This window comes from Podarcis gaigeae (assembly GCF_964106915.1).
Source record: "Podarcis gaigeae genome assembly, chromosome: 2".
Lineage (NCBI taxonomy): Eukaryota > Metazoa > Chordata > Lepidosauria > Squamata > Lacertidae > Podarcis > Podarcis gaigeae.
The window spans coordinates 86313188-86340977 of record NC_139679.1 but is presented as its reverse complement, the minus strand read 5'-3'; the positions used below and the strand labels follow the sequence as shown (position 1 = coordinate 86340977).

Below are 27790 nucleotides of genomic sequence, written 5' to 3'. Positions count from 1 at the left end.
AAATGGCTGATGAGTCTCTGTAGAGCTTCCTCAGCCAAGTCTCCCCAGCTGTCAAGCTGCATCATCTGCAGACATCTCTCGGATAAGAACCCGCCACACTTTTGTCTTGGCGCGAAGATGTGCCAGGTTGAACAGACTCCCATTGCTCCTTGAATGGATCTCTACACCGTCTTCAGTCAAGCTGAAGGCATATGAGAGCAAAAGGGAGAAGAATATGCCAAAGAAAGTTGGGGAGAGAACACAGCCCTATTTCACACTGCTATTTATAGGGAAGGCATCTGAGGATGAGCCATCATAATGGATGGTACCGCACATGTTCTCATGGAAGGACTAAAAAACTTGCAGCAGAGTTAAAGTATTCCCTAAGAAGCAACTTCCCTCCTGGATAAATTAATATGTAGACAGGCTTTGTATTTATCCTTTTATTTCTCTTCTCACCTTCTCCATTCAAGCTTGATTTTACTCCCCTTTGTTCTCTTTCCTCACTCACAACTTTAAATCCAATTTCTTCCACAAAGCCTTTTCTGCACCACTGTCAACTACAGCTCATACAAGCTGGTCCTCAACCAGTCCATCCTCACTCCTCCTTTATTAAGCTGCTCCTCTTTCTTTCTGATGGTCTTACCTGCAATATATATTTCTAAAATATTTATAAAAAATTATAAAATGTAACCTAAGTACTTTTATTGCCCAAGACTGCAAGGCTGATCAGGACGCGGGGAATTCTCTCAACATGCATAGCAATTAAGGCATTAAAAAAAATCAAAAGAAAATGCTCAGACCAGAACCTGAAGCAAAGGTCAAAGATAGAGTTACAGAGACCAAGAACCATGGGCAAAGCATTATACAGTGGTACCTTGGGTTACATACGCTTCAGGTTACATACGCTTCAGGTTACAGACTCCGCTAACCCAGAAATAGTGCTTCAGGTTAAGAACTTTGCTTCAGGATGAGAACAGAAATCGTGCTCCGGCGGCGCGGTGGCAGCGGGAGGCCCCATTAGCTAAAGTGGTGCTTCAGGTTAAGAACAGTTTCAGGTTAAGTACGGTACCACTGTACAGGAGAGGCAGCATGGAACTAGGAAAGTCACAGACAAGAAAAGCATTGAAATCAGGTCTCCAGAAGATGCGTGTTTGGCAATGAGTGAACCCTGCATCCATCTCAAACCATCTCCTGAAGAGGTACAGGCAGCTGTTCAAGGGGGAGTGGTGAGTCAAACTTCTCCATGATCTTTCCAACCTTCATAGTATGGCTCTGATAGGCTCAGAAGGCAGAGTGCAAATCCCGAATCCATCCCTTACCCATTACTGCTATGAGCTTCACTTCTTACACTGATTGTCAACAGTGGAAATATCTCCTTTTAACTTCCCAATAACTTAACTGTTAACTTCCCAATAATATTTCCTATTCTATCCTGGCCCCCTCCCATTTTTAATGTATTTGATCCAGAGTCAGAAGACAAGCCAAATGTCGATTTTGGCTGAGTTATATCCAGGAATATTTTAATAATATCTATTAAAACTTTATTTAGCACCAGCTGGATTTCAAGAGGGAGAGTGCTCCAGAGCCAGGGAACCATCACTGAGTAAGCCCATTCACAAGCTATAGAGGTACAAACATCACTCGAAGATGAATTAACAAGCAGGGCATTCCAAACAGGTCTCAAGGCCCAGATAGAATGATACTGAGAGCAGTGCTCCTTCATTTCGGGCTCTTGTAAACCTGTGTTAGAACCTTGAGTGGGGCTCAGTAGCAAACAGGAAGCCAGTTCAGACTCTTCAGAACTGGTTTAATTTGACCGCAATTGTCAATATTCTTGCCACAGCATTCTGCACCATCCGCAAATTCCAACCATTTTCAAAGGCAGTCTCACACAGAACACCTTAGACTAATCTGACCTAATCAAATCCGGAAGTTACTAGAGAATGGATCACTGTGGCCAGGCTATCTCTGGCCAGTTAGTTAGTTTCTTCTCAACTAAGACAGATAAAGTGAAAAAGTCATAAAGACTAGGAAGAGTCCTAACTGATCATAAAGTATTTTATGTTTTGATAGTGCCCCCAGATCTCCTACTCCCTCGATATGCTGCCATCCTATTTCATACCAAAAATGCAAGCTGAATGTAAGACACATATGCATCAAATTTCAGTCTGGCATTTCCCCCTGCTGTCCATGAGCATAATACACATTTCAAGATGGCTGTGCTGAAAATGGAAACGGGGAGCCAACTGAAATGAAAGGTGAGACATAGGACAGGCCAACACCACAATGTTCTCTCGTTCTCTCTCTCTCTCTATATATATATATAAAACCTAATTTTACAGGATCCTTAAGGACACAAGTTGGAAAAACATGGTTGTACAGGGAAGTATATAAAGCAACATAAAGATAGGAGCTCCCAGGCAGCCTAAAATAATATTTATAAAAGCCACTGGCCAATTAGAAAGTTGATGCCAAACTTGCCCAATCAACCATCAAAGTTTGTTCAAACATCAGCTCACTGCTCCTGGTGATGGCATGACAACAGAATTATGGATGCCTAGAATGCAGTCTTGATCCCCAATAAGGACACCAACAACTGTATACTAATCTCTACCAGAGGCAATTATTGTATTGGAGCAGGGCTAAATGGCTGTATCCTTTAAAAAATATCATATAAGCAGTTAACCCTAAAACACAACCACAGCACCCACACTTAATAAAACCGGCAATACTGATGTGCATCAGGAAAGAAATCAAATGGATAGTGGGCAACACCATACATTTTTTGATTTTTATTCTGGATCCACAACTCCGCAAGAGAGGGATGGATTGCCAGCACTGTTAAGAAAGCCTGCATTTGGATTTAAAATATGACATATACTGCAACACCCCAAGCCCCAGAGAACCCAGCACTAGACAAGCCTTTGAGGTGGTTCATTGGTATGCAAGAGGATTTGAGATGCAATTCAGATACTTCAGCTAGAAAGCAAAATTCCACATTGTTGTTCTACTGCCACCCAGTGGAATGTATTTCAGCTTGAGCAAAGAAAAATGTTCAGACGACATCAGAAAACAGATCGGCAAAGGAAGGGACACATCCATCACTAATGAAGGATTTGTCAAATCCTTCAGCCTGGAAACAAAACAAACAAAACACAAAAAAGTGACACAGTCAGGAAGAACTGCATTTCAGTTACAGCCTGAAGCTTCCACAGGAGCCATACAGAGAAGACTGAAGTTGTGCAGCACTGATCAAAAAGGGAGAGAGAGAGATTCTGTATATTCCAGACACCGCAGGTCAGGTAAACACAATCAGTCACCTGGGATTCACTGTAGCATTTAGGGATCACCTCCTGGGAAAGACGGACAGTACAAGCACCTGTTATTTTGATCCTGCTTGTATAGCTTCAGCTGCAACACCTAATTTTTCCTGCAGTTATCTTATTGGGAAAGAAAACAAAGCTTCCTAATCTCAGATGTGCCACAGAAAATCTCTTCACTGGAGGCCTAAACCAAACTTGAGGCTGCCTTAGGAGAGGCATCACAAGTATGATCATTTGCCTTGTCACCACTGGCCCGAAGACCACCTCCAGCAATGGCATATATAAGCGGTCACTTGTGAAGGGTTGCCCGAGTGATTTCCCCCAACCCCCTCCACAAGCACACAGGACAAGAAGTTGTTGAGCACATCAGCTGACTTGTCTGCTGGCTGCAAAATAAGCCACTTGCACCACCCCTTAGAAATTACGATACAAACATTTCCCCCTACACGCAAAGTTGGGTGAGCATGTTAAGTTGCCCCACAGCAGTAGCGGTTTATTTCATTAATGCAAAATAAAGCTGTATGTTTGCAAAGCAAGTGCCATCAACCCAGCCTATAGGTAGGTGTTGACGGCTGGCCTTAGATTCTAGCCTAAGCCTTGAGTTAGCCAAAGGAAATACAGTGGCCGGGTTTCCTTTGTGAGATCACTGCAGCTCAAGGGCAACACCTGCAGGACAATTTAGAGAAGTGACATTACTGGGAGTTCAGTTGCCAGGTACTGAAAATTCTGTTTTTATTAATATAGATCTGTGATCAGAAAGTTTAAACTGCAGCATATAGGATGCCCTGGTGCAGAGGAGGGCAGGGCCCCTTTGCTATCAACAGCTGAGCAGAAGAGGGAAATTCCAGCAGGTCATAAAGGAAGAAGAAATGCTACACCCGGTGAAACATGCATTTTTCTACAAACTATAAAAACGGATAGAAACCTTGGTTACGTTGCATGAGGTTGTACTGCCCGCAGCATAAATGTATCTTGGGAACATTTCAGCCCTGGACACCACATGCATCATTTCTATATGAGTTTATCATACATTCATCTATGATTGTAAGCATTTAACACACTAATTCTGGATTAATCAGTAATTCACCTGGCGCATGATCTCTGGAGAAGAGTCTTAGCTGCCCCTGGCATCTCTAAGTTAAAGGATCTCAGAGCATAGCTTGAAAAGCCACCTTCTAGAGCAGGGGTAGGCAATCTAAGGCCCGGGGGCCAGATGGGGCCCAATCGCCTTCTCAATCCGGCCCGCGGACAGCCCGGGAATCAGCATGTTTTTACATGAGTAGAATGTGTTCTTATTTGTGGCTTATTTGTGAGGCATAGGAATTTTTTTCAAAATATAGTCCAGCCCACCACATGGTCTGAGGGACGGTGGACCAGCCCACGGCTGAAAAAGTTTGCTGACCCGTTCTAGAGTCACTGCCTATCAATATTTGGCTAGATTAACTTGATATGAGGCAGTTTCATGTGTTCTTCCTCTCCCCGCCCCCAACCAATCCTTACCTGAATTTTCCCAGCTATACCCCACCCCTTACAACTGCTTTTGGAAGGTACCCCAGGCCATCCTGCAGCACTGAAGCATACACCAACTAACCTTACCCAGGCTCCAAACAAAGGAAGCCAAGAATATTAAGGCTTCCTTCCCTCGAGGCACCTTAACAGATTTCTCATTAACACCAGAAAAGAACCTGTAATGACAAACTTCTTTTATTATTGCAGCAGGGATATGGCTAATGGTGTTGCTTTAATTGGGACATGGAAGAAGTTACTTTTTTTTTTTTGCTGGAATCATTACCATGAAAATTAAACATTCAACTTCAAATTTTCTGGACTTTGCCTCAGATGTGTAAAGCATGGCTGCCCACACAAATTACTTATAAATCTCTTTTGGAGGAAAATAATGGGGCAGGATAGCTCAGGTGCTTGCAAATCGGATAAAGAGCTCTGCAGCTCCAATGAAGGCCAGAGGAACCGAAAGTCGTTTTGCACAATCAACTTGGTACATTTTGCTCAAGCAGAATTAGTGGGCTCCCTTCCCCACTAGTTATGAGCAGACAGGGTCTACCCCACATACCTGCCAAGATGATGTGGATTCAGAGTTAAACCATGGAAAGAGCTTCTCGATTGCTAGCTGTAATGAGGAAAAAATTGTGGGACAAAAATCCTTGACTGTCAAGACTTCTGCCGGCCTGAATCATGTTAAAAATGCTTTCCAACTACACCTCTTCTTACAAAAACCTACGGTGGGGATATTTTAAAATGAGCTTGGGTTGCACCTAATGACACTCTGAAGGAGGACCTGTTGAAGTTGTGTTCAGGGGAAATGGGATTAGTTTGGGACCAATATAGCAAGGTACACTTTGGCTGGTGTCAATTAGGAGGAGCCAGGTACAACTGGGGGTGTGGTCTTTATGGTAGGGACTGGCCACCTGTGGTCATTTGCTTTTTCAAAAGTAATACTTCCAGCTGTAAGAACATTGAGATTTTTTAAATGGGAAATGAACTGTTGAATTGTTGCCAACACAGATTTGCAAGTAGAGAGCAAGGCAAGACTTCTTACATAGACCCATATCTGCATTTTTCTACACCGCTCAGCTTTTGCAGTGTCATTTGACTAACCATTCATTCCTGAGCCACAAAACACCTTGCATTATAGAAGAACAGGTGCTCCCTGACACTTTATAGTAATTCTAAATATTTAAAAGGCAAATCCGACCATTTTCAACTTTGCAAAGTGCTTTTAAAAGATGAGGAGCAGTTACGGAAATTACTAATGGGTCATATTATAAGCCATCCTGTCTTGATAACTGCCAAATTACACCTTTGAAATATATTACCACTGATCTATGAAAATGTGTGCAGCACCCCACCCAAATAAGGGATCTGTCTGAAGTCAATGCAAAAGACACTTATGTCCCCCCCCCCACCCTTTTTTGATCAAATTCACAAAAGAGACCCAAGGACAGGGCAGACTAAATTCTAGCCTCCAACAGAAGAAAGGTTCTAAATTACAAATACGGCTAGAACACCATGCTATCTCCTCTCCTAATTACAGACCATTTCTTAAAACACAGACACACTCGGCAAGGAGTATTCACAGGGGTGGTGGGGTGTGCGAAATCTGCAGCAGAATATCACACGAGGAAGTCTTGCAGCTCACACAGCATTTCATGATCTGCAGCTCTCCATGTCTGGATTTTCTTTCATCACACTAGAGAGATAGATTTTATCTTGTGCTATCCTTCTTCCTCGCCACCATCCCAATCTTTTGTTATTATCAGACAGTTTAAAAAAAATTTTTTTTTTAATCTACTAGCAGATTAGTGAACTGGCATAGTTCAAGGAAACAGTAAAAAAGAGGAACCATAGATGACCTGGAAATAGTTAGCTACTATTGTATGATGGATTTTTTTTAAAAAAATATATTATTTTTTTTAGAAAAGAAACAGTTAACTACGACTACCACTACAGCGCAGAAGAGAATTGAAATAAAAGGAAACAAAAATGCTTAATCTGGATACCCAAAGTAGCACCCACGTCTCAAGATAAAGAAGCGATGTTATTTGCAGAAGACCAGTGGAATGCTTTTCAAAGTTTAACCATACATGGATCTTTTACTGGAGGTAACTAGTGTATAATATAACACGGATACCCTATATGTTGCACTAGAGTCTAGACTCAATTAATTTCCTGTCAGCTATATCGGCCATGTGTTCCCTAACACATAGCTAGCCCTATCCAGGAATTTATACAAATCATTCTGACAGTTACTTATATAGTGGTATAGAGATTCCTTGAACTCCAGAACACAGACATAGTATACGTAAGTGGGCAAGTGCAATTAATCAGAAAGTAAGCTAAGATTATATGTGTGTGTGTGTGTGTGTGTGTGTGCGCGCGCGCGCGCGCGCGTGCGCACACACAAACGTCACCCAGCCATGAGAGAGTTAACATTCATTTCTCATCAAAAACCTCTTCCAAGGAGGTTAAGCACACAATAGACTATCTAAAGCAACAGCTAGAGAGGCTGCTTGAAATTCCACACATGTGCCTCAGCAATGTATTTCTATTAATGTCCAGTGTGTGTCAGCATGAAGATAAGGCACCAACATCATGTCCAACCAGCCTGCTAGAGAATGGGACGCCGTGTAAAACATTGTCTGATACTTAGAATCCCAGAGAACGGTGCCGCTCACAATCTCGCCCTCCCTGCACGCACCCCCCTCCCGCCACGGCTGATAACACCGCCAGTGAGGGTGGGGTAGATCCGCACAAGGAAACTATTCTACAGCTTTGGGAAAAAACAGAAATTGAGAGGGAGGGAGCAAGAAGCTAATAAGAAAGAAAAACTTGATCAGCAAACAAGAGCAGGTATCTGGCACTAGCTTTGGCAGCTGTGCCAGAATGATAGTCTGTGCTTAAAATTAAGTGTGAGAAAAGCCTAAAGTGGAATTTTCTCTTCAAATCAACTTACTTTAATCCTACCCCCCCCCAAAAAAAGTATTTTCCTTTCATTCCACATACAGCTTGATCTCTCCTGCAGGCCTGCCACATATTCTTCATATCCTTGATTTGACAGAGGGAAGTTATTCCCATCTCAAGCATGGAATAATTGCTATCATCCATTGCAGATACTCCACAACTTGCAGGCAGAGTGTGCTGGAAGGGCTGGGCTTTATCCCCTTCAGAGATGGAAGAACTTTGCTGCAAATTAGATTATATCTAAAGCCTATAAAGAAGCAAACACATAGATTATAGCACTGGTGTGTTAAAAGACTTATAGTATGTACTGTATATGCATTTGCTTTTTGTAGCGCACACATAACTTCACTTGTAAGAAGAGCTTGGAGAGGCATCTGCAGAGATAAAACCATGTTTTTAAAAGCGGCACACTTCAACTTTTCCTTCTCTTCAGTCTTGAAAGCACTGCCACCTGAGTATTTAACTCCCTCTTGAAGTTAGGGTTGGGCTTTTTTTAAAAAGCTCCAGGTACAGTGGAACTGTTCAACGGAACAAGGCAGGCAATTGAGAACAAATAATAAATGGCCTCTTTGCAAAGTGTGATTTTATTTTTTAGGTGTACCCTGAAACATACACTAAAAACATAGAGCGTGAAAAGAAGAAACTCAAGTTTATTAACATGCTTTCATAAAGATAGGCTCATCAGGGGGCTGTGATTGGCTGTGCTGCCATGTAGTGTATGGAAGAGGCCCAAAGGAACCCATTAATCAGGGCAAGGGCAGGAAATCAGAATGAGCCATTGCATCAATGAAGTGTTTAGGGATACCTCCCAAGCTAGGCTTGAGCAGCTTTATCGCTTTCATGCAGTATTCATCAGAAGCAGAAATCACACTGTAAAAGTAAACTAGACAACAATGGAAAGGAAGCACAGGAGGCAAGAGAAAGATTAAAGGCTCCTTTACACATCTCTACTTCCAGGCCATGGGGTTTCATCCAACAGCATCCATGTGCAAGAGCAACAAACTCCCACTCATGTGATGGGACTTCCCATTCCTCTCCTTGTGTGCCGCTAACATTGGCTTGGGAAGATTGGAGGCACCTCTAGAGCAGATTATGGGGGAGTGCAGGGGGGAAACAGAGGAAAGGGATGCCCCGTTACATGATGAAAGTTCACTCACAGGACGCTGCAGTGCTGTGAAGCAATAGTCTCTAGGCTTATTGAGGAAGCTTATTCAGAAACTCCCTGGCTCTGAATCAGCGAAAGAATAAAACATTAGTATTTTTAGATGTGCTGGCGGATCAATCCACAATGAAATGCTTAGTTTAAAGAAGCCAGGTTTACACAATGACAATTGGCTGCCCCCTTGAGGAATCCCTAACAAGCCTCACTCTAATCCCTAAAGTAGCTTTTAACAAAAGGTCGTGGTGGTTTTAACAATGACAAAATGGAACAGCAGCTAAAATGCACATACATTGATGCAGCACTTCTAAAACTGTAAAGACATCCATTGACCAAAGACCAAGAGACAAGCAAGACTGGCACATAAGCCACTGTTCAATTTCCAGGTATGCCCAGAGGAAGCCAAGTTCAGAGAGACATATCAAAGGAGCCAATGAAAGCTGCTAAGAACAGTCCTGTGTGTGTGTGCATGTCTCTCTGTGTATAAATGTTCACTGGTATCATGGAATGGAGAGAACAGAGCAACCTTCCTCAGCTGATGCCACAATTCCAATCCTCCTTGCATGTCCCCCTCAGCTGTTATTTTGAGACTAAAAGAACAAGCAACTTACATACACTGAACATCACATCTGTTTTTTATTGCTGAGGGAAGCCATACATAATTGCATCCATCCATCAGGTTATGGGTCTATTGCACAGAAGAGTTTTCCACAATACCCCAGAATATGGGACCCCTTTCTGCATACCTGCAGATGAAACCCCATGCACATAAAACTATTTTTGGTAGACTATGAGTTGAATCATATTAGTATAGGAATTTCCCAAAGGAAAGCTGTGTTGAACTGAGGACTGCATTGCCCCTTTTACACTAAAAATCAGGTTGGTTACAACTCTTAAGACATCTTCAATTTCTTGATTAACTTATGTTATTAGATTCTTGTATTTCACAGGGCTTGAATTGTGGAGTTTATTGCAAGTTGACATTGTGAATAATTTAACACTGCTGCTTATTATGCATTGCTCATTATGTACTATTATGCATTATCTAATATTATCTGTCTTTAAGAATTCCTTACTATGAATTATATGCATGTAACTTTTCTGTTTTTTACATTGTACGGATATTATATTATCTATTTACATTATGTTTTTATGCTACTGTGTTGCAAACTGCCCTGTGGTCTTATGATGAAGGGCAGTTTATAAATTTCTAAAATACAATAAAATAGCTGGAAACCATGGTGCGAAATGTTACAGAATTCTACTCTGGGATGCAATAATGCTCCCTTATCCGGCATAAGTAAAGTAAATTGCAGCCCTCTAAAACAGACCACGTACATTTCACTCATTAAGAAGGCCCTGTAAAATTCTAAGTTGACAGCAGATTTCAGAAATTAGTGAAAACTGCAATCAAAGACATATGCAAAGGAGGCCAACTTGAAGTAAAGGAGAGAGCTCCAGAAGCAGTTTGTTTCAGTTCTATGATTTTTTTAGAAGGAGGGGGGGAGGTGGCAAGGCCCAGAGAGAGCATCCTCCAGCTCAGGCAGCTATAAAAATTGGAAGCTCACGAGACCATCAGCTGCTGAAATCTGCACAAACCCTCCAAACACAAATTAACCTTCAGAGTCAGGAGATAAAAGGAGATGAGAGCAGCAGAACTCCGAAGGTTTTTTTTTTCCAAGGCAAAGAAGAAAGATTGCTACAGATGTCTGACAAATCACACTCTTTGTAACTGGGAAAATTAAAAGTACAGAGGCAGTTGGAGTGGCAGCCTCTTATCCTCAGCCAGATAATGCCTTTGCTTTCCCCTAGGGCAAGAGGGGGAAATATGCTGAGTTTTTAATTTTTCAGGTTCGTTGTGGCACATTAAGGCCGTGTTTTAAGCTCAGCCCCCCACCCCCACGTATTTCCCCTTCCCCAGCAGCTCTTCCTTTGACAATCAAGCTGTTTTCGTGGATCTGAAGTTGTTCACTACCATCCTTTGCTGGAGCCCTCTAATAATGAGGGCCGACAGCACTGCGCTTGCACTAAAGCAAAGGCTGCCGTAGCATGCTCGTTTAACACCGCCTGAGCACTTTTCATCCTAATAGATCCCTTAAATGTTTAAGAGGCTGCATACAAAGAACACTGAAGTGTGCCCAACTCCCATGACAGAAAGGGCCAACTGCAAGGATAGCTCATTAGCAGGGGAATGGAAGGAAACGGTCTCTCCATAATTGTCACACAATTAGCCCGACTCCTCTCCCTCCTCCGCTCAGCAAAATTAACATGCTTCCCGCTCCTTCCAATGCGCTACAGTCACTGTGCATTGTTTCGGGATTTAAATCTTCTCACCTGGCTGCCCCTGGCACACCAGAATTGCTTCCAACAAAAACCATCATGGAAACTTCGGTGGAAACAATTCAGTCTTACTGGCTCGATGTGTCAAATATAACTAACTTTGGTATGTATGAACAGGTGGGATATCACCTGCTCAGATTTACTTACAGGACTGCGTTATTGCATCCAAGGCCACAATTCTATTATACAGTGGTACCTCGGAAGTCGAACAAAATCCGTTCCGGAAATCCGTTCGACTTCCAAAATGTTCAGAATCCAAGGCGTGGCTTCCAATTGGCCGCAGGAAGCTCCTGAGGCCAATTGGAAGCCGCGTTGGACGTTCAGATTCCAAAGAACGTTCACAAACTGGAACACTCACTTCCGGGTTTGTGGCGTTTGGAAGCCAAAATGTTCAAGTTGCAAGGTGTTCGTCAACCAAGGTACGACTGTACTTTGAATGAGTCTTAGTAAATGTAACTAGAATTTGCACACGACACAGTCCTGAATCTCATATACATCTTTTTGGGAGAATCACATTCTTTGCGTGGCTCATCTTATAGTCATGTCTTGTTAAAAAAATAAAACGTTCCAAACCCATGGGGATTCTCTCATATACAGGTATAAAAACAAAAGGTTCCTGTATTTGAAACATTACCCATGCCTAGCACTATTTAATCCTCTCTCCCTCTCATGACCACTCCATGCGAAACAACCCTACACATTTTGGATACGAGCTGCTGACTTGGTTAAGCTAACAAGCAGTTTTGACCTGCTGAAAATAACTGAGCTGTGTGAAAGTAAATTTTGCCTTTCAGAATGGCACCTGGTCAAAAAAAAATGATTTAGTGAATCAATCAGCTTCCAAATTACAGCTGCCAGGGTGAAGAAATGCCCAGCAATCGCCCAAGGGGACCCTCTTCTCATTAGCTGGCATAACATAGAGGGGAGAATGTCACAACCAGCCAGTGTACCATAGGCCAGCACAAGAGGCCTGGAAGTCCTCATTCAGAGCCTGTAATTACAGTAGGCATGAGTTCACTTTACCTGGCTTCATTCTTAGATAGCCTAAGGCTGGCAGCTTCTTCAGGTCCTCCATACTGCACTTCAAATAATATATGAGCCATTAATCAGGAAAGATGCTGCCGTCACCCGTTTGCCCAACAACCTCAGCAGTTCATAAGAAACTGGGGCCTGCATCAGCAACTAAAACAAGGCGACATTCTCATTAGTTATTCAGATCTCCCCACAAAAGAATGCCAATTAATGGAGAAACATCTTGCTAAATGGATGTGCCAGCTATATTTCTCATGTGAAGGAGCTAAAATTCACATCCTTCATTAATATTATCCACAAATAGTTCAGTTTTATGCCCACATCAACAACCTTTTCCTTAGTGCATACTAATACTAATAAATGGGTCAATACCAATAAAATCGTGTAACTACTTGCTGCACCTGGTTTTCAATCTGATATTCTGGATTTGGTTTTTAATCTGCTGCTGTCTTGTATTGATACATTTTTTTCCTTGTTCTAATAAGGTTATTATTTTTACATTTTGAAAGCCACTTTGTGCAGAATAAAGTAATAAATCATCCCAATCTTTGAGCTGCAAATGTCATGGTCAGAAGCAGGAAGATGCTCATTTTGCTGTTCAAGATAGGTGGAGAGGATCAAGAGTCACCTCCCAGTGATGGCTCAGTACAGATGCAGGCCTTTTGGGGGGGCTACCTAGAGACCCTGAATGGGCTATGGGGAAGGAGCATACCACAAATCCATCACATAAAAACTAAAATATTCATTTTCCCCACCCAGTTTGCTTCTCCTCACAGCAAACACAATTAGTCATTTTGCCATTCTCCTAGTTGAATAATTCTACGCAGTTCAAAAACTTATGTGTTTCCTAACCAACTGAAGCCAAATGAATAAGAGGTAGCACATATTCCATGCAATTACTTCCCAAAGTGATAGGAAGGAAGCTTTGGCTTTCAACAAAGAAAAACACACCAATATGATTGCTCCTGAAACGCCGCCAAACAAACTTAACCACCCATAACATGGCCATGGCCTAATTCTAATTTCTCGTGAGAAAGACTAGGGACAACATTTCAGCAGCCACAGGAAAGATTTCTGTTCAACAAAAAAACCAATCAGCAAACACACAGATTAACTCCCTGGTGACACCACTACTCTGCTTCAGTCTAATTGCTTTCCACAGGTGACCCAATACCTTCCTTCCCTTCGGATAGTTATGAAACTTTCCCAGCACCCAAATTACTTTTTGGGAAAGACAAAAAAATGGGGGAAGGGGAAATTAGAGGGCTTTCTTGGTCAATACATCTGACAAGGCTATTATCCTAGGGGATTAAATGAGATAAGAACTTCAGAGCTTTGAGCAAATCACATTAGACCAATTCCTAAATCCGGGTAATGCTTCTTTTCAGGGTATTAATTTCATTTATTCTATTTGCTCTCCCTCTATCCCAATAACACCGTCATGCACACACCCCTCTCTAAATGATATCCTCCTATTTTCTAGGCTATAATCCTTCTTTTCTAGAGCCGTAATGAGATGCCTTTGCTTAATCGCGTTTATTTCTCCTCCCTCCCACTTCTCTCACTGATTTGTTTCAAAGGTTTTGCTTAAACCCATTAGGCCTTAAAAGCTGCTGCTACTGACACACGAGCTCACCCATGCTCATATCCGCAACACAATGGAAGGCGGGATACAAAAAAAGGTGTCCAAGAATCTTGGAAGGCAAACAGAGATTCTCACAAAACAAGAAAGCATTGGATTGGACAGGAGTTGGAACTATCTGCAGTTATCAGAAAATATGAAAAGCAGCAGTTGCATGCCTCCCAAATTAAGAAGAGCCCTGCTGGACCAGACCAAAGACCCATCTAGCCATCTATCCTGTTTCGAACAGGGGTCAACCAGATGCCTATGGGAAGCCCTCAAGCAGCACTTTTCCTACTTGGGAAAAGTAGGCAACCAGTATTCAGAGGCATACTGACTCCAATTAAACTGCAAGCTTCACAGTATTAAATATTGTACACCAAGTCCTAGCTATTTGGAGGAATACACAATTAAGTCAGAATCTCTACTTCCCACCTCATTTTTATCTGGTTTCTACAGCAAAACATTTTAAAATAGACCCCTGAAAATGCTGTTAAAGCTTCAGGAGGCAAAACAAAAAAGAAACAAAATTAATGTGGTAACACTACTGATAATGTTTTGGTATGCTCAGATGAAAACACAAACAATTAGAAAAACTGGCCTCAGGATTTTCATGTAAAGAAGTCAAACCACTTTCAGCACAAGTATTCTTTAGTAGCAGACAGAAGTGCTAACAGCATCTAGACTTTAACGTGACTTTCACCCTAAAAAATAGACAGTCAAATAAGCAGATGCAGCAGAATGGCTAACACTGTGATCCTGTGAGTGTTTTCACAAAAGTACACCACACTGTGTTCAATGGGATGTTAACTGAGCACAGGATTGTAGGCCAAGGTTGGAACTACACACCAGCTGCATTTGGACATCACTGCTAAACTTCCGTTCCTGCTTTTGCTTAACTGCAGGTCGTGGTGTGGTCTGGATCGACAAACTATGGTCCACATTAACTATGGATAGTTTCAGACAAGCCAACTTCAAACTGTGGTTTCTTAAGCAATTTATTTAAACCAGTTACTGTTAGCTACAGCTCTGGGTCCAGACAACTCAGCACGTTCTGAATAACCAAAAGCAAGTTTCTAAATTTGTCCTTGCAGGTGGACACCAGGCTTCTTCATGTTTAGCTCACCTCAGTGTCAGACAATGAATCTGTGGAGTCTGAGAGAGCTATCCCCTGACAGAGATGGGGAAGCAGGGAAAGGAAAGTGACCTTTGACTGAGTAGCATTTTATGTAAAGTCCCTGAGGCGTCATAGTCCAGGACACATTCAACCTTCAACAAGCATTCTGGGGAGGCTTTAAATACCCTTTCTTTCTGAGCAAAGGTAAGAGGGCCTGAGTCTTTGTTTCCCTTTTTATTTGTCCACTTTTTCAGCTACAGCTTTTCTTATCTTTCTCTTCCCATTTGCCATTTTCCTCTTCCCTCCCTCCCTCCCCCTTTCCATTGCTTTTCTGCTGTCCTTTCCCCAATTTCTTTTCCTTCTGATTCCCCCCTCCTTCTAACAGTTTAGACAACTAGCTATTGTTTAGACAACGGCAAGAACCCATCACTTATTTTAAACCTATGAGTGTGTGGACGCAGGTGGTGGGGAATTGTGGGCTTCTCCAGATTTGGTGAGAGGCTACCCACAACAGAAACCCCATACATTTGCTGCAAAATGGACCCAATATTCCTGCTGCAAGCAAGAGCAGCATCTAGGTGCAAATCCATCGCTGGTCAGAGCTGGCAATCCAGGGGCTGAAGCGAAGTATGTGGCCTGCCCACCGAAAGCTCCTGTGATGTCTTCATGGCTCATGGGGGTGGGCAGGTTTGCCTTGAGACCTTAACCCAACATAGGAGCTAGGGGTCCTTGCTGCAGGGGGTGAACATGGCTTGCCACTTTTAAGCTGAGCCCCCAAATCCTTTTTGTTCACAGGAAAACATAGGGCAAAAATGGGGAACTTGTGGCCAGCCATATGTTGTCGGACTAAAATTTCATCCCTAAAAATCGGCTGTGCTAGCTGAGGCTGATAGGAGTTGACATCAAACAACACCTGGAGGGCCATCTCTGGCACAGGGCAAAATCAAACCACTTTGTCACACTTGGAACCAACCCATTAGACTTTAAGTCTTTAAGTCCATTATTTCAATGAGTCTTCATTGAGTACAGCTAACAAGGAGCATCACTGGTAGACATATATATATATATCTCCTTTGATAAAATAGTGGTTATCTGAAGTGGCTGAATATCTTTTTTATGCTGGTACATCCCTCTGTAAGAGGGGTGGGAGGGAGATAACCTAGTTAGTTCACTGTTGTGAGTGCTCTTATAAGGGAAACAGAATTGTATCACTTTTCTTTCTTTCTTACGATTGCTTTTAGAGCTAGCTTTTCTGCTTCTTTGCCATCATCATATTTGGTTTTAGAATGCCTTTGATTGTTTTTATTATTTTTCTGATTTCTTCTTCTGTAATCTACCTTGGAATCCTATTTCAGGGAAAATATAGAACATACACGTAGTTGTTTATAATATATCACTGCTCATTTGAAAATCTTTTAGATTAGTTTTTAGTCAATTTCACAGTGGTGAGTTGCCGGCCTGTGAAATGTTTGAGACTGCTGTTTCAAATTATTGCTTTTTATTGAAATATGATACTGGATTCTACTGTTGCTCTTACATAAGCTGCCTTGTGAGGGACTTGCCCTAAAAACAAAAAACAGCCGAAGAAACAAATAAATTAAATTAAATCAGGTTCCTGGATGTCTTCGGGGTGAAAGGGAGGGAAAGCATGCTGAACTACCTCCCTTCAGTTCTAAACCTATTGTGAGCCTGGGCTTTTTGGTTTTGACAGAAAAGGAAACAGAAATGTGTGAAAGTTCATGAGCCAGCCTCTCCTATGGCTACTCTCCCCCGAAACCCCTATGGGACAATCAACCATCCTTTTTGACTTCCCTGCCATTGCTAAATAAATTTACAAATCTATTCAAGCACCATGGAAACAAAGTTATCCAAAGGAAAATATAAGCCAATGATGTGCTTCATTTGCAATGTTGATTCTGAGGCACAGAGCTGGATCCTTTCAGAATTGGCAGAGAGGAAGGTCAGGGGTGAACATAGGGCAAGCCTGACTAAACCTATAGTGCATTTGCAAAGCACTATTTGTATTTGGCACAAAAAGAGTATCCTGTATGGTTAATGCTGTGAAAGAGAACCCTGAAGTACCCACTTTTCTGGTTTTACCCCAAATCAGCAACAGAATCTGAAACACAGAGAGTGCCTTAATAAAGTCTCACTGCTTCTCTGGCTTCCAAGCTAGCTTCCTTCTCCGCCTGTTTTCAAGCAAAGGGTCTCTTTTATGAAATAAGTAATTAATTATGCCCAGAAGTCTGGTGGCTTTCAGTTTGCAGCCTATTCTACAATCCCAGGGAAGCACACGGGGCAGTAAGACTGAGCCATCGCTTTGCACAGATACTAATAATAATAAAAGTCAGTGGATGAAAACCGTAAAGAACACAGATTAAACACCAAATGGCTTTCAATGCAATCAAAGCAAAATCGTTTAAAATATACAGCCATTGTATTCAGATTTATGGCCCGAGAGTGGCAAAGTGAAGAAGGAATATTGCTGCTCTAACCGAGGTGCCTGTTCGAGGCGAGAGTATTAATGACTGAATTACTGTTACAGCAAGGGCACAGGGTGTCTCCAGGTGACCTTTCCAATGATACATGGTATGACCTTCAACTCCCAATAGTTCAGAAGAAGCCATAGGCTGACCACTGACATATCATTCTTTCCCAGTGCACCACTATGCACAGGGCACCTAAATGCCTGCTGCTTCTGGCTTTCACGTTAATTGTATTTATTTATTTATTTATTTTATTATATCCTGGCTTCCAGTATACCCAGCTGCCCTCCACCCCTCTCTGCACAGGCCTGCTGTAGGGTACAGCTTTGATCACACGGCAAAGCAGAAACGTGAGAACTGGTAAAGAATACTTTCTTACCAGAACTCCAGGATAATTTAAGACTTTTGAAGGTGGAGAGTAGATTGGACAAATTTTCATCTTAGAAAAACAGAAGGGCATTAACTCACTGGGAATGTCTTGGAAAGTCTCATTAAAATGGACAGCAGTAACAGACAAGCGCAAGATGAGAATTGTGCCTTAATCAGTGGTTTTACAGATTATCATTTTGGAGGAGCAACTTCCCTCTTGTCAGAATAGTAGATAGAGGAAATATGACTAGTTTACTAGTCCTGACCCAGCATTGTGTAACTGTAATAGGGGCATGCTATGGGGAAAAAGACTGAGTAATGCATTCTGTACTAGAGAGCCTGACATAATAAAAATTTAAATGATGTACACTGAAGTTCTGATCATCCCTCTGGGGGGTTCTTTCAGCTTCTACAGATTGCAACCTGAGTTGCTGTAAAAATCTGTGAAACCCACTTGACCAAACACTATGGTAGTAAAGCATGGATATGCATACAGACACACAAACACACACACAAAACCTGACAGCTCTATAATACTTCTTCCAAATCACTGAAAAGCCCAGCCAAAGTCATCAGCTTAATGAATGACTGCAGGGTATTTGAAAGAGGTTTGAGCAACACCAACATTAGCTTGTCTGAATAATGTATGCATCCAATTTTCATTAATTTCAGCGTCATCTTACCAACAGTGTCTCAATACAAAGAAGCATTCATCGACACTGTTCAATAAGGACGAAAAATGCTTTTTACCCAGTGTTGAGTTAAAATCCATTTGATTTGCATTAGGAATTCTCACAGCAGAGAATTTTAAAATCCAAGTTAGTTAGTCTGTATTTCACTTAAGACCGTGGGTAATATAAATTAGGTTAACATACTTTCTAACATTCCAAGCAAGTGACTTTTCACTTTATAGCCTCCACCTACCTGACTCAATGTAAACATTTAGATTGTTTGGGATGCCTGAGAGAGGAACGAGCCGATTAAGCCCTTCTGAAATTCAGGATTCGTACCCTGAAATTATTTATCTATATACTTATATAGCATCATCATCCACGTGCAGAGCACTTTATAAAGAATGAAAGGATATTCCCTGCTTCTAACATGCAATGTATAACTATGCCTACTTTATTATACATTGTACTACCTGGTTCCTATGCCTACTGGTTTCTGATTGTGTTGAACTTCAATGTCCTACAAGAGTTTAAGTGTAGACTCTTATCACCTTGCTTTAAAACTGGAAGAACATAATAAGACAGTGTGTGTGTAAAGCCTTTACAATACTCAAAAATGCTATATAAACCCCCCCCCTAAAATAATTGTTATTATACGCTAGAAAGACTTGAACCCTGAAATTCTTAAAAAGTGTTCCTATTTGGAATGATACAGATACACTTGTCTGTAAAAAAAACTTTGTATTCTGCCTTAGAAGAACATATTTTGCCATGAAATTTCAAATTTATTTGGGACAGCATGCTACTAGCCACCAAAGCTCTTATGTCAGCTTGTTGATTTCTCTACTGCCAACACAAGTTCATATACTCACATCTAGGCTCCTCCACCAGGTGTTCAAGGATACACCGAAAGTCAAAGCTTTCTTTATTCCCAATTCTTTTCAAGGCATCTCTTTGGTCTAAAAAAGATGGCTTCATTTTCTGACTCTGCTGCCTGAATTACACTTACGCAGCTCAGAATGACAGTCACAGCAGGTGCTGAAACTCTCCAATGATTTGACTTCAGCCCCAAAATTATACTCTTCCATTGCCTCCTGAGACAGATGGATGCAAACAATGCAGGACTGCATATGTTTGCCGCTCCTCCAAGCCCCTCACACAATGTAACATGGCAGGGTTTAGAAGCCTGCCAGCCTCCAAGAAAACTGTGGGTACTACTGAGAAACTTGAAATGGCTCATCAGTGGTACCCTTAATTTTCTTAGAGGCAGGTGTCTCCTCTTCTTGAACTTTCTTCTCATTACTTATTAAGAGAATTTCCACAGGCTAGAGGCAAGCAAGAGCACTCCACATAACTGTGGAGCCAACTCTCTGAGACAAGATTGATCTGAATTTGGAAATAATTCACTGATTTCCTCCCCCCCCCTTACAATAGCCTGATAATTACATTTCACAAAAAAAGAAATTATCACCTCTCCAGAGCTGTAACAGCACTAACACTGCAGCTGCCAGGCATGATGTCTCACCCACCTTTCACCTGCCTCAGACATTCACTCCCTTCTTTTATTTAACTCCTTGTCAAAACTGCTCCTTTCAGATCAGACAGGAAAGATGCCATAAAAGAGGTGGGGAAACCAGATGTTGGGTTTCAACTCCCTGGAGCCATAGTCCACATGGCCAATAGCCATCCCTATTTAGTGTATCTTCTTCCTGCCTTCAAGTCTTCTTATGAGTTATACAACTCTAAGAGGGGCTATGAAAAAGATTTTAACATTTAACTGACTAATTAAATAAAAACCTGTTTATAAACTGTTTATTACACAAATTATACTACTTAGTATCATAAGAAACCTCTAAACAGTTTGCAAAGAATAAAAACACAACAATCAATATAGTTTCATAAAAGAATGTAAAAAAAAAAGAGGTATGACAAATAAAACAGCTGTAAAGAAAATAGGAAATCAAAAATTAAATGTCAGAGTCCAAGAAAGTATGGCCAAACTTTTTAAGAAGCGCTTAAAGGTTATTATTGTCTTTCCCTCATGAATTACCCGAGGAATGGCATTCCAGGGGGTGGGTGCTACCTCCCAAAAAGGCTTTTGTGATACTCACCAGCTGGGCTGCTTTCAGCTTCTCTTCATTGGTGGTATTCCTCTCCCGCTGGAGGCTCACATTCAGACTCTCATTGGCTGCCTCCCGCTCTCTTTTGGCCAGTCGGAGTAGCTCCTCTTGGACCATTGCCTGCTCTTGCTCATACCTGCTGGGAGAAGGAAAGGCTCAGCAAATCCCTTTGGACTCCCAAATTAAGGTGCAGCTCTCATGGCCGGAACCATAGTGAGCAGAGTTATGCTCTACATGGCACAATCACCAGCTCATGGGACCAGGTCACTATTTTAATTTCTGGAGCACAATGAGCTATGAATGTAATTGAGCAATGAGCAATCCAATCAGAAGGTGATGCACACACAATTGGCTCATACCCAATCATTCCAGTATTCAACTATTCAGTGACACCACCACCACACCACCTCACCCCTGCCCAGGGAAGAGAATAGATTTTAATATGCCATCTTATAGATCATCTTATAGAGAAGACTCCCTGGAAAAGACCCTGATGTTGGGAAAGATGGAGGGCACAAGGAGAAGGGGACGACAGAGGACGAGATGGTTGGATGGTGTTCTCGAAGCTACCAGCATGAGTTTGAACAAACCGTGGGAGGCAGTGGAGGACAGAAGTGCCTGGCGTGCTCTGGTCCATGGGGTCACGAAGAGTCGGACACGACTAAATGACTAAACAACAACATAGATCATACATGCCCAAGTACTCTGTTACTCAGTAATACCAGGAGTGAGAAAATTCTTCATTGCCTTAAGGCTGGGTGGAGAACTTGTGGTTCTCCAAATGTTGCAGGACAACCATCCCATCAACCCTGAGCATTGTCCAAGCTGCTTAGGTCTGATGGGAGTTGGAGACCAACAACATATTGGTCAGGATCACAAGTTCACCACCTCTGTCCTAAAGGTTGGGTTGGGCCTGTGGTAGCAGAAAAGCAACGAAAGACAATTTCAGCTCTCCCGTCCACTGCATTGTTCCCACCAACCACAAAACAGTAGCACTGCACCATGTAAATGGCCTCAAAAGAACAGATGAATCTGGATGGTGATCTTATGATGCAAACGTGTCTCACCTCTTGTACAGATCCTCCTCTGCTTCAGAGGGTTTTCGGCCCAAGTTGTCAGCTGTTGGCGGACGGATCTCTGGAGAAAAGAAAAGAAGAATAAAACTAATGTGGAATAAAAAGTTGCCTCTCTCCTTGATTAATTAAAATATATGATGTATAAAAGGGCAGAGGTGTAAGATTCCAGCAAGTCACTGAGTTAAATTAGCAATGGTCTATGATTGAGTGAGAAAATCTTTGTTAAATCATGAAGACTGAATAAATTGTTCCTGTAACTATGACACGGAACAAGGCAGGTGGGAGTAGTGTGGAGTTCATCTTTAAAGCAGGGGGGCTCTTACAATTATTATTTTTTTACCCACAACTAGACATTATGGGGGAAAGCTAATCAGCTCATTTTCAACCAGTAAAGAACTGATTCACTAGCTCACAAATCATACCGGATCCCTCAAAACAACAAGATTAAGGCTCCTGTAGGGACAACTGACAGATGAGCCAAGAATGCTTGTTTAGGGACTACAGAGGAAATCAAGAACCATCTGACTTAGGTAAGCAAACCACTCACGAGAGACCATTCTTTGAAACAAGCCATTAGGCAGAGAATGAAACAGCTGAGCTCCATCAGAATTCCTCCACTTCTTTCTCACTGGTAACATCTGGAATAGGTTCGTGAACCTCTGAACACACATAACTACACTACATGCTTATGGTACAATCCCTAAGCACCAAATATAATCAATCAAATCTAACAGTCGCATTATAGTTGCTTTCCCCTACATTTTATTCTATTTATTAGTGCATTTATATCCCACCTTTCTGCCAAGGAAACCATGGTAAAGGAAATCCCCCCACCCATATTATCTTCATGACAACCCTGTGAGCAAGATTAAGATTAGAGTTGGTGACTGGCCCAAGAGCACCCGGTGGACCTTATGGTCCAGCAAGGATTTGAATCCTAGTCTCTTCAGTCCTAGGTCAATACTAAACCACAACTAAACCACACGGGCTCTCAATGCTGTAGAGTAACAAAACATTTTAGAATTGTAGAGTTTGAGGCGACCCCAAAGGTCATCTAGTCTAACCCACTGCAATGCAGGAATCTCAACTAAAGCATCCATGACAGATGGCCATCCAGACTCAGCTTAAAAACCTCCAATGAAGAAGAGCACACCACTTTCCGAAAGAGTCAGTTCTACTGTTCAACAGCTCTTACTGTCAGAAAGTTCTTCCTGATATTTGGTCTGCATCTCCTTTCTTGTAACTTGAAGCCATTGGTTTAGGTCCTGCTGTCTGGAGCAGGAGAAAACAAGTTTGATCCATCTTTCATGTGATAGATATATGAAGATGGTTCTCATTCCCTTACCCAGATTAAACTCAACTCCTCAACCATTCCTCATAAGGCCTGATTTCCAGACCCTTTATCATCTTTGTTGCCCCCCTCTGCACATGTTCCAACTTGTCAATATCCTCCTTAAATTGTGGTACACCCAGAACTGGATACAGTACTCCTGGTATGGTCTGACCAAGGCAAAATAGAGCAATACTCTTACTTCCCTTGATCAGGACACTATATGCAGTCTAGAACAGAAATAGCTTTTTTTTTTTGCTCCTACATCACACTGTTGGCTCATGTTAAGCTTGTGATCCACCAAGACCCCTGGATCCTTTTCAAATGTACTATTGGCAAGCCAGGTGTCCCCCCACATCTTATATTTGTGCAGCTGGTTCTCCCTACCTAACTGTAGAACCTTATGTTTTTCCCTAATGAAATTCATTTTGTTACTTTGGACCCAGTTCTCCAATCTGTTAAGATCACATTGAATCCCGATTCTGTCTTCTGCAGCATTGATTACCCCACCCAGTTTGGTGTCATCTGCAAGTTGGATGAGCATCCCCTCCACTCCTTCATTCAAGTCATTTATAAAGATGTTGAACAACAATGGACCCAGAACATGTGCCCAGCTAAATGGAAATAGAACGTACTAAGTCACTGTTACCTTAAAATGCTGATGCATTGATGAAACACAAGTGTGCTGTGAAAAAGGAAGACAGCCATATGTCACACATATGAGTACTGTAAAAATTCAGCACTATACCTGTAGACGTCTTACATTTCCCTTCTGTAGATTGCGACAAAGGAGGAGGAGACAAGGACGGTGATCGCTGATCCCTTTTAGGTTGGAAAGGTTCCTTCATTCGTTTCACCACATCTTCAGAAAGCTAACACAATTTTAAAAGCAGAGAGAAAGAAAAAGAGAGACTAGTTGTATTATAGCAGGCACGTCTAACAGGTAGATTGTGATCTACCAGTAGATCACTGAACGTCTGTGGTAGATCACTGGTAGATCCATGGCTCCTCCCAAAGAAGCTCAAGAACTTTGACCTGAACCCAAAAAAAAAGGGGGTTAGATCACTGCCAGTTTTTAACTCTGTGAGTAGATCGCAAGTCTTTTTGGGAGTTGGCCACCCCTGTATCAGAATTTGGATGAATCCCCAAACTAAGTGTTGGAGATCAAGAAATCATAATTCATCTGCTGCTGCCTTCATCTCTCTATCTCTTGTCTGGAAATTATCGGAGATGCAACAACTTACCCTTAATAACAAAAGAATGACAAGCACTCTAGAGGAAAATAATTATTCACTAGTCAAATTTTTAGTTTGCTGTCTGCTGCTAATGGGCTGTTATGATGTGCAGGGTATATAGTGATTTAAAAACAGTCCTAATAAGACTGATTATTTTGTTGTATTATTTTTCTGTAAGCTACCGTAAGTATACCTGAAAGGTATACAGTATATTCCCCCAAAATACATTTAGGCATGAATAGGAAAGGGATTGCATGGCAGGTATTAATTTGTCATTTTGACACTCCTCAGGCAATGCTGGAAGAGTAAAGTTACCATCTTTGAGAATGTCCCAAAAAAGGAACTGAATATGCTAGAAAATGATTTTCTAAAAATGATTTTTAGAATATATTTGGAATTCTAGCCCACCCTATTCCTAAGGGTCTATGCACATAAGGATAAAAATAGCAAGAGACAAGAATATCAAATAAACTTATCGTGATTACAGATATATTTGTTAGTATGAAATTAAAAAGAAAAGTCTAATCCTTTTGCTGTAGATTGCTTAGGCTTCTCTAATAGAAAGCAAGAACAGGATTATCAAATCGCCCTTCCCCAAATAAGGACTCTGCTGGAGCAGGCCAATGACCCAGGAAGTCCAGCATCCAGCCAGATGTCTGTGAGAAGCCTGCCAGTAGGACCTTTAGCTGTGAAAGTGGGCACAGTATTTCTTTTAGGGGACAGGCTTTATGTTGGGGGGGGGTAAAAACTGTGTTATCTGCCATGCAATTCATCGGTCAGTTAAATATTTTATTTATTTACTTGATGGGGGGGCACTTGCCTGGGTACGCCCATGGCTGTGGAGCCCAAGCACAGCCATCATGGCTAGTAGCTACGGCTAGCCTTACTCTCCATTAATTTGTTTACTCCTCTTTTAAAGGCATCCAAGTTGGTGGCAATCATGCCTCCTATAGGAGTGAATTCCATAATTTAATGATGCATGAAAAAGTACTTTTTTTGTTGGCCCTGAATCTTCCAACATTCTTCTCCTTAGAGTGAGCTTTTGTTTCTTCTCTCTCTCTACTATCCTTTCCTCAGCTGTTTTCAATCCTTATCTGATCTCTGTTTTATACTCTTTAATCTACCACTTTGATTAGTCTTCATGACAGAACTGCTTGCAACAACCAAAGCTAAATCAATGCACCTTCTACAAGTTGCATACTGCGAAAAAGATTTTTATATATATTTTAAAAGTTGCTTACTGTACTTGGGAAGCTGACGAGGCTTTAAAAAAAAATTCCCTTAGCTAGTAACTTTGTGATGGAGAGCAGATACTAATCAATTACAACTAATACAAATAATATTGCTTGAAACTGATCCAGTGTTTTATGAACACTTCCACACTTGGATTTGTAAACTTGCAATGTTTAATGACTTGTAGTTTGGTTCTTGTCATTCTGCACTCACAAGTAACAGAGTACTTGGGGCCTTGTAAAATGAAAAGATGTTTACGGTTACAGAGAAATTCCCTTGATATTAAGAACTTAGGATTGCCTCAATTATTCAAAACATACACACAGATACAGTAGTACCTTGGTTTTCGAACATCTCGGAAGTCAAACGTTTTGGTTTTCGAACGCTGAAAACCCCAAAGTAAATGCTGCCGTTTTTGAACGTGCCTCGGAAGTCAAGCAGCTTCCGTTGAGCTTTTTTCCAATTTTCTCTAATGAATTTGCAGACAGCCCTTTGCGCCTCGGTTTTCAAACGTTTCATAACTCGAACGATCTTCTGGAATGGATTACAGTGGTACCTCGGGTTAAGAACTTAATTCGTTCTGGAGGTCCATTCTTAACCTGAAGCACCACTTTAGCTAATGGGGCCTCCCACTGCCACCGCGCCGCCACTGTGTGATTTCTGTTCTCATCCTGAAGCAAAGTTCTTAATCCAAGGTATTATTTCTGGGTTAGCGGAGTCTGTAACCTGAAGCGTCTGTAACCCGAGGTACCACTGTACGTTCAAAAACTGAGGTACCACTGTACCACAATGTGCATTTTATACCAATTTGTTTTGCATAGTCCAGATGTCATACTCTGAGACTACACTTCTGTTAGACATACTGCCATTCTCTAAGTTTGGATGCACATTAATAATAATAATATAAAATGAGCTTTCTATACAGAAGCTATTGAAGACTGTACTGTATCATGTCAGAACCCTTTTCTCCCACATACACATGATGTAATTGAATTGACAGCTGTATGCATGCATCTGCAGTGCTGTTAAATGGCAAGGCTGTCCCTACTTGCCTTCAATTCCATATTGCTTTTATGAGCAGGAGTAGCATGCTCTTTTTCCTCAGCTGCCTCCTACATTCAACAAATTATACTGGGTTTGGACCTGGGTTCAAATCCCTTTTCACTCACTAACATTACAAGTAGAGGTCAACAAAATCATTCTCAAATTAAATGCCATGTATAAAATGGGATTTTTTTAAAAAAGTACCTCACAAAACCACTGTGAAGTTAAGTAAGAATTAGAAAGAAATTTGAGCACTTAAAACAACACTAGAAATCTTTATTAATAAAAAGGCCATCTGCCTTCCTAAGCAACAAGATGCTCTTCTATTAAGAGTATTGCAATAATTGAAAGACTAGCAGTTTTAAGAATGTAAGAAGAGCCCTACTGGATCAGATGAACATAAGGACCCAGGTGTCAAAAAAGGTTATTTATATATGCAACTACGGTGGCCCGTGTTTTGTTAGCCCAAAAATGGAAAACAAGTGAGGTCCCAACCAAAGAAGAATGGCAACTTAAACTGATGGAATATGCACAGCTTGTGGATCTAACTTATAGAATAAGAGAACAAGAACATTAGTTTATAGAAGAAAATGTTTACTGAATATATGGAGGGAAATTGTGTACACTTGAAAACGCTGGCAGCATTAAGATAATTTGAACAGTATAAATAAGTTTTGATGGAAGTAATAGTGGAATACTGAATGGTTTAGTTTATATAAAATATGTGGGGATTTATGCTATGCAAAATGAACCATGGAAAGAGAAAATATCAATGACTTCCCTTCTTAAGGTTTAAATGTATATTCAAAATTGTAAAACTATATCATATTCATTCATATATATATGAATGACAGATATATGGAAAGCCATGCTGGGTCAGACCAGAGGCCCACTCCATCCAGGATCCTGTTCTCAGAGTGGCCAGCCAGAAACTTATGGGAAGCCCACATGCACACTCTCTTCGCTTGGGTTCCCAGCAACTGATACTCATGGGCCTATTAAACGTGTCCCATTAAAGGAGTCGTGGGCTTTAAGAAGAAATGTAGGTGGACACCTTCAGGAAAGCGGGAGTATCTTTTCCCTACCAAACACACTTTATAACCTTGGGGACCATTAGCACTCAATCCAGAGTAGCCCATGACCCCTAGATCCCGTGTCCCTGCTCCCCAGAGA

At 41.5% G+C, this 27790-nt stretch overlaps 1 protein-coding gene across 6 annotated transcripts in view; it reads right to left on the bottom strand.

The window, feature by feature from the left end:
• The window catches only part of CHCHD6 (coiled-coil-helix-coiled-coil-helix domain containing 6), a 203195-nt gene that overhangs the window by 175047 nt on the left and 358 nt on the right, over positions 1 to 27790 (bottom strand). For all 6 annotated transcript variants that reach the window (XM_083721796.1, XM_083721793.1, XM_083721797.1 and 3 more), the window contains exons 2-4: positions 23854 to 23977; positions 21767 to 21836; positions 20691 to 20835 (exon numbers count right to left, since the gene is read on the bottom strand). In XM_083721796.1, coding sequence (XP_083577922.1) covers positions 20691 to 20835; positions 21767 to 21836; positions 23854 to 23977 — 339 coding nt within the window. The remainder of the gene's footprint in view (positions 1 to 20690; positions 20836 to 21766; positions 21837 to 23853; positions 23978 to 27790) is intronic.